The following is an 8,417-nucleotide window of genomic DNA, read 5'->3' on the forward strand; positions in this document are numbered from 1 at the left end:
ATTTACAAATATCAGATACACGGTTATGTAGAGTACATATGGAAATGAACAGCGCCCCTAGCGCCAGATGCGGTCAAGCGTCTGACCCCCCCCCCCTTGCCCTTTGTTGAATATACCCTTGAGTATTGGAAACACTGACTGCTAGACCCCTTCTCAGTTTAGAAGAAATACAAGGGTAGACATTGTATTAAATTGAAACTCAAAAAATGAAATTTCATTTCGGCAACAAAGCACTAACAATGCAAAAACCCGTTACAAACGCTTTATTCAAAACCACCATTTTTTCAATCACGATTAAAATTCATCTTAACTTAATTGTAAGGACAGAGAAATCAGCTTTAAAACAAACGACACCACAACATAAATTCAAAACTTGGCGTGTTTTTATAATTATGGAATATTTTATCTCTTGATAACCTCGAAAGTTAATTCCTTTATAGCGTTGCCGTAAAATGTGTAAGTCAGCATAACCCGATACCCTTTTCATCAAATACAAGCACTAAAAAATATTCCAACACCTTTATAATCTTAACATATCTTTCTGTCAGGCCAACTATTTTTTTTCTACATTTCATCCTAACACTACATAAGCAACAACCAGTATATCATAACTCAACCCACGTATTCCTCATACTTTTCGCCTTTCGTTTCTTTTTTGTACGTGAAAATCCTTTAACTTTACTTACGACTAAAAACATTTCTAATTTTTTAACTGCTCAAAACCCGAAACCTAAACATTTTCATCACACAGAAACAACAAATTCCAGCGTTTTCTTTTATCGAGAAAATTTAATTGTGAGGTGCAGAGGGAGCTTAATGTTTGTGGAATAATTCGTAAATGACCATTACAAATAAAATAAGTTTGAATTATTTTGTGATCAAACAGCACATATTTCCTTGAATACGGTCATTTTGCTCGTTGCTTTAGTTGCTTTAGTTGCTTATCGTATAGTTGGATATCGTTGCTTTAATATATCTGGCAGATTTAACGTGACAAAACTGCATGCGTATAATTAAGCCCTCATTCCTGAATGGATACGCCTATAGCAAGGCCTAGTTGATTGCAAATATTTGCAATGTTTGTTTTTATAATCATTTTGAGGAAAATATCGAATGATTCCTTATTCTGCGGCATGTCTAGTTTGCCTAAACCGGACGGTCTAGCACCTTGACGTTGACCGTGGGTATGGTCTTGATGTTGGCCAGGTTGTTGCGGCGCCCGTCCACGAAGGTCTCAATGACACGGATCTTCTCCAAGTCAAACGGGTCCACGTCGTAAGGGTTGTCAGAGAGAATCACCAGGTCGGCCTTCTTGCCAGGCTTGATACTTCCTACCTTCTGGTCCAGGTGGAGCTGCCAGGCCGCGTTGACGGTGTAGGACTTGAGAACTTCGTGGATGGACACGCGGTACTCCGGGCCGTAAGGAGTGGTAGGGTCATCCCTGGTGCAACGGGTGATGGCTGTCTTCATGTTGGCGAAAGGGTTGGCTTCTCCGGGGAAGGTCGGATGATCCTGTGAAGATGAAGAATATAAATTTCCGATCATTGTTTCTACCGTTATATCTTGAAGTGACTCTTTAATATTGTATTTTAATCCCCAGAAAATCCGTTCCCCCAAGTTATGGCCAGCAGATCCTCCCCTCCCCCCTTCTGATCTCCGAAATACAATTGCTGGTTTTAATTGAATTGTCCGACAGTGCTTTGTATGAATCAAGAACAAATATTTTTCGGTGCCCCGCGTCGAATGTTGACATTTTGCGCTGATGCTCATGATGTTTTATGTTATTGGATTCAAAACGGCAGATACATTTAGTCCGGCAAGATACCTTCTTAAACATATCAGACTCGTCACTAAAACAAAAGAAGGCGTAGCGATCATATCAGTAAAAAGGTATAAGGGGTCTGTTCAAAGCCCTTTAGGGGGTAAATAAAGAGCCGCCATCTACCTGATGAATGGTCCAAGTAATGCCATTCTTGGTTGCCTCAGACAGCGGAGTCCAGCGGTTGACTCGCTCACCAAAGATGTCAGTCTTGTAGACCAAGGCGTAGAAGCGGAGATGGTCCACGAAGAAAGAAAGTGCCAGATTGATCTTGCCAGCGCGTTCAATCTGGTCCACGGTCATCAAGCCAAGATGCTCCATGCGATGACGGTTGTTCTGATTCGGGAACTGGTTCAGGACCTAAAGGGAACATGATAGCTGGATAGTGAGTGATTGAAATCGGTACCAGATTGATCTCTCTGTCCTTTTACCAACATTTTTAAAAAGTGAGAGTCTCCTTGAATATGACAAACCGATAGAGTTTCGTAGTCTTCTGAAATGTCAGATTTCAGAACTGTAATTGGGAATGTGATATTCAAGTCAATCACGGGTCAAGTCACAAGGCAATCGCAAGACAAAACACAAGGTGTGTCACCAGAAGGACATGGACAAAGTTGACAATGACAAAGGAATGTATTTGTCATGCACAGCTGATTTGCATAGCTTATTTCTTGACTTGCGAAGTCTTGTAAATAATTCACTTGCGAAAACCTGTGATGACTTGTGACTGACTTTCCAAAACTTGAATACAATTCTGCGGAGGAGTATTTATTTTAGTTTCACCACAAAGTACGGGTCTTTCCCATTTATAGGAAATATCTTGATGTGCCCAATCATACTTCACTCACCTGCTCATACACCTTCAACACCTGTTCAGAGCTCCTCTCGCCGTGGCAGTGGATCGCCATCTGCTTCCCGTCCTGGTGATGTCTCTTGATGGTATCCAGGAGAGCATCGTCCTCCATGTTCAAGGTGCCGTAGCCAGGTGCCTTGGGGAACCCCAGGGTTTCAGTCAGCGGGGTGTACATGAAGGGTTCGCGGGTAGCGCATGTGCCGCAGTGCGGGGAGCCATCAGCAACCAACTTCAAGCCAACTTCCCACAGACGGGAGCTGTAGTTGCCAACTCCCCCGTCGTAGTTTTTCACGACGCTCCTGCCTTTCTTGGGTGGTGCGGGCTGAACGCGCCCCAGCTGGCTGCAGCATCTTACCTTCGGCGGAGGGGGAGCTGATTGGGGCTGATGCACCTCTTCGTCTGTCTGCGCATGGGTCATTTTGTACAGACCTGTCAAATGATTTAGAAACACTCCTCTAAGTCAAAACTGTAATTTTGTCATCCATAAACATCGAAGCATTACGATAACCTCATGGCTTACAAATTAGAGTGTCCTTGATATAACGTGCCAACAGTAATTAAGAAACATAAGTGAGTCAAAACAATTATTTCTGTCTATTACGTAACCATTAAAGAGTGCCCGAGTTGATGAACCCTCGTATTGGGACCTTGGAATGTATGAAACCCGTGAAGGAATGGATATCTTAGTACAGGACAAGGTGCATGCGCGAATCGGTTCACGCCCGTATGGTATACGAAGTATACGCATGACAACCTTTCCCCGAATTTCTACAAACTGTGCGCAGCATCATGAGGGAACTCGGAACGGCAGCAACGGTGCTCAGATGACATTCTGTTTCATATGAATTATAATTATGTTCAATCCTCTACACTCTTGTTCACTGTTGAGGGGTATTAAAGCTGATTACTCACCCAGGCGGACAGGGAAGTCTGGAGCATCAGCACAAGTCTTGAGAATCGCATCCATCTCGGGAGAAGGCATGTAGGCCAGATCAGTCACGGTGGTCAGCCCGGCTGAGGCGTAGGCTCTCCACTGATCATAGAAGCCCTGCATCACGAGCTCCTCGTCGGGAAGTGGGGCTCGACCCATGACCAGCATGATGGCCGGCTCCTCGAAGAGCTGCCCGGTGGGCCAGCCCTCGGCATCCAGGACCACGGTACCTCCAGATGGACTAGGGTAATTCTGGCCAATCTGGGGGGAAATGTTTATAATTATAAAACTTTGCATTATGGTACCGTTTTTGGCAAACTCTCCCTTGGTCCACGGGGCATTTTGGTCATAAGCCCCGTCTATCTTAGGTTTGTGTACTTTTCTCACACAGTTCATGTGACGAGTCTGACCGACTTACCGTGGTCACCTGATCACAAGTCGTGATCTAATTGGTCAATGCGCAATGTTTGATTGACAAGCACGGAAGGTCCATGTTGCTGGAAGGTTTCTAAGCATGAACTACACGCAATTTCAGTTTTAGCTGCCATTTTATAAACCTAGTCCCCTATTCAGATTGGAGTTCTGGAGTAGCGTGGAACTAAAAGTAGCCGACCCAATTAGATTTAAAAACGAATGTATAGAGTCCCATGTTAGCTAAACCCAAAATTTGGCTTTGTTTCAGAGTCAAAACTGACACTTTTCTGGCTCAAAATGAATATTCTGTTTCTGCTGGGTCATTTGATCCGGAAACATTAGCAAAAGTGTCGTGTTAACCAAGAAATGTGTCAATCCAGATAGAATTGTGGTTCATATCTAGCTGACCAGGGATTCTTGAGAGTATAAGATCGGTAAGTGGAGGAGCAAATGGAAACAAAACATAGGTCACTTACAGGTGGCTCAGGTGCCGCAAGAGCGGGACTGTTGACCCAGGCCACGTGACCGCTCTGACCAACCACGACGATCGGAATGGTGGAGGAGAAGTTGGCATCCAGGAAGTCGGCGCTGAGAGTGGGCAGGTCGGAGATGAGCTCAGGGTCCCAGCCGAAGAAGATGGCCCAGTCCTTGTTGTTGGGATCTGCGTCCAGCTCGCTGATTCTGTTCACCATGACGGTGTGAATGTCATCATAGCACCTGGGGTTTAGAATGGGTAAAGTCAAATAGAATCCAGATTCCGGGTCAATCTGACCATTGACTTTTTTTTAGTATAGTGCAAAATAGCTGAAAGTATGTGTCGCAAGAATACCGTATCCAATTTTTTAAACAAGTCTGACATCATGGTCTTTTGCCACAGTCTTTTGACTTTTCCTAGTCAATATGACCCGAAAGGCAGTCATCTGTGAGCTGGAAAAGAGTCATTTTGACCCCAAATAGAACGGTTGGCTGAAATAGGTGTCGCATGACTACAATATGCTATTTTGTAAAGGAATATGACATCATGGTCTTTTGCCACAGTCTTTTACTTTTCCTCGTCAAAATGATGACCCAAAAAGCAGTCATCTGTGAGCCGCAAGAGAGTCATTTTTACTCCAAATAGAACATTTTTGCTGAAGTAGGTGTCGCAAGACTACAATATCCAATTTTGTAAACAATATGACATCATGGTCTTTTTGCCACAGCAGCGTGCCAAATGTCATAATGAAGCAGTAATGCGATGGCCTTCTCGATGATGACGTACGCTGGATCGTGCACATTCGCCATCCTTACCCCCCCCCAACCACGCCCACAATAAAATCCTTTACCTGTAATTCAGGGCACTGATGTTGATGTACTGGCTCCGCATGAGGGCGCACTGTATAGCGTGCTGGTGGGGTTCGATGAAGCCCGGCATCAGGGTCTGTTGGTTCAGGAAGATGACCTGGGTGTCGGGTCCGGCGTGACGGAAGACCACATCGATGGAGCCCACGGCCAGGATGGTGTCCCCGCTGATCGCTACGGCCTCGGTCTTTGGCGGGGAGTCGGCATCGCGGGACCCCGGGTTGGCCTCGCTCCCCTCCATGGTGATGATGTCGCCCCCGTACAGGATGAGGTCGGCTGGCATGGCCGAGCCTTTGTTTGTTGCAAAAAAAATGATACCCAAACCATCATCTTAAAGACAGTGTTACAACGAACGTTGCTGGATTTTTCCTTCACGTTAATTCTTTCTGCACTCAGATTTGACCGGGAATTCCGGTCCTATTTAGCCTGACACTCTAGGCAGAGAAAACAAGTGTGTGTTTACGGTAACGCCTTCAAATTACCTAAAGTAGGTAAGGAATTCTTTCATTTTGTAACTTTTTCATGTTTCTGTTGGTCCATTTTACTTATTTTGTTTACTTGTTTTGGGGTACCTTTACAGGTAATGATTATACAACATTTGCTTTTGCGGTAATTTTCAGAAATCGATGGATATGGGGTTTATAGTATTTCATGGCAAAATGTTGTTTCACTGACCTGTTAAAAGTTTGTGTTTATAGATGACGTAAAATCCCCCCCCCAAAAAAAAAAGTTCTCAACTTCTTGTAGTCTGGCTCCCTGACCCTACTTGAGACGAAACGGAGCAGTTTATAGACGTTTTGGAATTGTCTAGTCAGGGAACCAGATTAGCTGGCTTGCACCAGTTCACGGATGTGTAAGCGATTGCAAACAAAATGTGGACTAAATAAATTGGGGGGCAATATTCGAAAAATGGCGGGGTTTTTTTCTTACGATGGTCGACAGCACACCAGGTGCCATGATTTTACAGGATGCTTGAGACTATTATTCACTTACAGTCTAGCAGGGTATTTCATAATGATTTGGTAGTTTTGTTTTTTGATGTTTGCAAATGTTGTATATTGCTTTTAACGGTATGATGTTTTATTAACCTGATTTATTGTTTAGGCCTAACCAATGACACACAAAACCGTCGCATAGGGAAGACTTTTTATTTTCAAAATAAAGTTAATTTTAAATGTTTGGCCAAATGTGGCAATAAAACATTTTGAGGTTGGTAAAATGGCCTTAAAAATCAGCTAGGTTGGGTTTTATACCATGGAGCAGGTTTAAGGATGATTTAGAGTACCGTGTTGGTTCAGGGACCCTGTTTCAAACAATAAATTATTGACAAATTCTGATTTGACCTGCGCCGCCGGCTTACAATTCAATGTTTATGTCAACATTATGCCAAGCCCCTTAGTTAAATAAACCAACTTGAACTACAACCACTAAAAACTGGAACACATACGTGTGTGCCTTTGGGGGTTGCCGAGCTCTGCCAATTATTTGTCTCACTTATGTGTGCATTTAAAGTAAATGATTTACCGGGACTTAAATCGTGGAGATTTAGGGTACGGTCTTTGTGACTCTACTAGCGCGCTTGGACTTGCGGGTACACGGCTCTGAGAAAAGTTTACTGTTGTTGATGGACATAAAAGGTTGACCGAAACGTCGAATTGATACCTCTGGTTCTTATCTTAACGGAATAGGATCATTGTGTATTTATCCCAAAAGTAACCTACCTAATTATTATCAAAACGTTTACTTGCATTGAAGATCTTCCTGGTACTAAACAACTCGTGAAATTAGAAGAAATGTAGAAATGTGGGTGATTTCCAACGATCAGTCATCGTGTTTACTGATCGAAGGGTTGTGCATGGTTTTTACTGTTTTCTTACAAAGTGTAATATCCACTGAGCTAAAACTTAAGCAGGGTAGGTTTTGAACATTCTTCTTTGGATTCTTAGTGGTGTTATTAGTGGAAACGATTAATATACGTGAAAAGCAAATGATCCTATATATGCCTTTAAATCGCTCCTGTTGGTTTTACTTCACTTGGCCTATCCGCAAACCTCTTCCAGGTTGCACTCAATTCGCATGTAACATTCCATGTTGCATAGGCTACATGGCTCATTGCGCTCAATGGTTGACGTCAGGTTGACGTAGCGGTTCTTTCCTCGCCTTCCACCGCGCGCTGTGACCCGGGCTCGAATCCCGCCTGGGCCAGTATGTGGCTTGGGTTCTCAGTCCCTACCTGATTCTGTGGGTTTTCCCCAGAATATATTCTGGGTTTTTCCTCGCACCTCTAAAACTGTAATTTCTTCTCATTGTCTTCTCTCTAAGTTGGTGTGATGTTTCCCCTGGGATGCTTTAATAAACACATACAGATACAATGTATATAACTCATGAAAAAAAGTTCCGAAGAAACTAGTAAGGAAACCCCTTGTGATTGGCTACCAATGCTTTAACGTCACATCGACAGGTGCCTACCTTTGGACATCCTGGATTTCGCTGTGAGCTGAGCTCTCTGCATGGTGACAGCGTTCTCTGGCAAAGTTTAGACAACAAACGACGCAAACAGACGGTGGGCCGTGTATGTAGGGTTTGTAGCAAGCGGCTCGCGACCAAGTTTCAACGAAGAAACCACAGTTGCAAGTGAGCTGTGCCTGAAGGGTAGCCCCGGGTTTTAAGCTCTCGCATCTGGCCCGTGGGTGGGGCAAAAGGGTACCGCAGTGGCGCCTAAACCGGCGCTTCTTGCCATTACAATTATGAAACAAACACCCATAGGAAAGGATTTATCACATTCGTACCTATGTGACTTATTTAATTTTTCAAATCTGGCAATATTTCATCGTGATATTTTTTCACTTAAAATGTTAATGTGCCAATGATATACATCATGTTATTTTACTAACAAACCCTTTTCGAACATTCTTTGTATTTGTTCCACCTTATTTTGAACAAGGGGGTAACAGCAAAAAGAGGATTAGGCCTGCCAGTATTTTGGCGGTGGTTGGGCCCAATAAAGCGCCCAAGGCTTACGACGTACCTGGACAAAACAAATCGCCAGATTTATTACA

At 43.6% G+C, this 8,417-nt stretch overlaps 1 protein-coding gene across 1 annotated transcript; it reads right to left on the reverse strand.

Annotated features, from left to right (window-relative positions):
* Nucleotides 1-1,120: 1,120 nt before the first annotated feature.
* LOC119738129 (putative amidohydrolase YtcJ) lies at nucleotides 1,121-8,142 on the reverse strand. Its single transcript, XM_038212871.1, has 7 exons — nucleotides 7,828-8,142; nucleotides 5,343-5,649; nucleotides 4,494-4,734; nucleotides 3,585-3,864; nucleotides 2,668-3,101; nucleotides 1,946-2,179; nucleotides 1,121-1,512 (listed from the first exon to the last, which is right to left on the reverse strand). Exons 1-7 carry the CDS (start codon nucleotides 7,868-7,870, stop codon nucleotides 1,147-1,149), a joined length of 1,905 nt encoding a protein of 634 aa, XP_038068799.1. The 5' UTR covers nucleotides 7,871-8,142; the 3' UTR covers nucleotides 1,121-1,146.
* Between the last annotated feature and the right edge of the window lie 275 nt (nucleotides 8,143-8,417).

The sequence above is a fragment of the Patiria miniata genome, unplaced genomic scaffold, assembly GCF_015706575.1.
Source record: "Patiria miniata isolate m_02_andy unplaced genomic scaffold, ASM1570657v1 HiC_scaffold_3, whole genome shotgun sequence".
NCBI lineage: Eukaryota > Metazoa > Echinodermata > Asteroidea > Valvatida > Asterinidae > Patiria > Patiria miniata.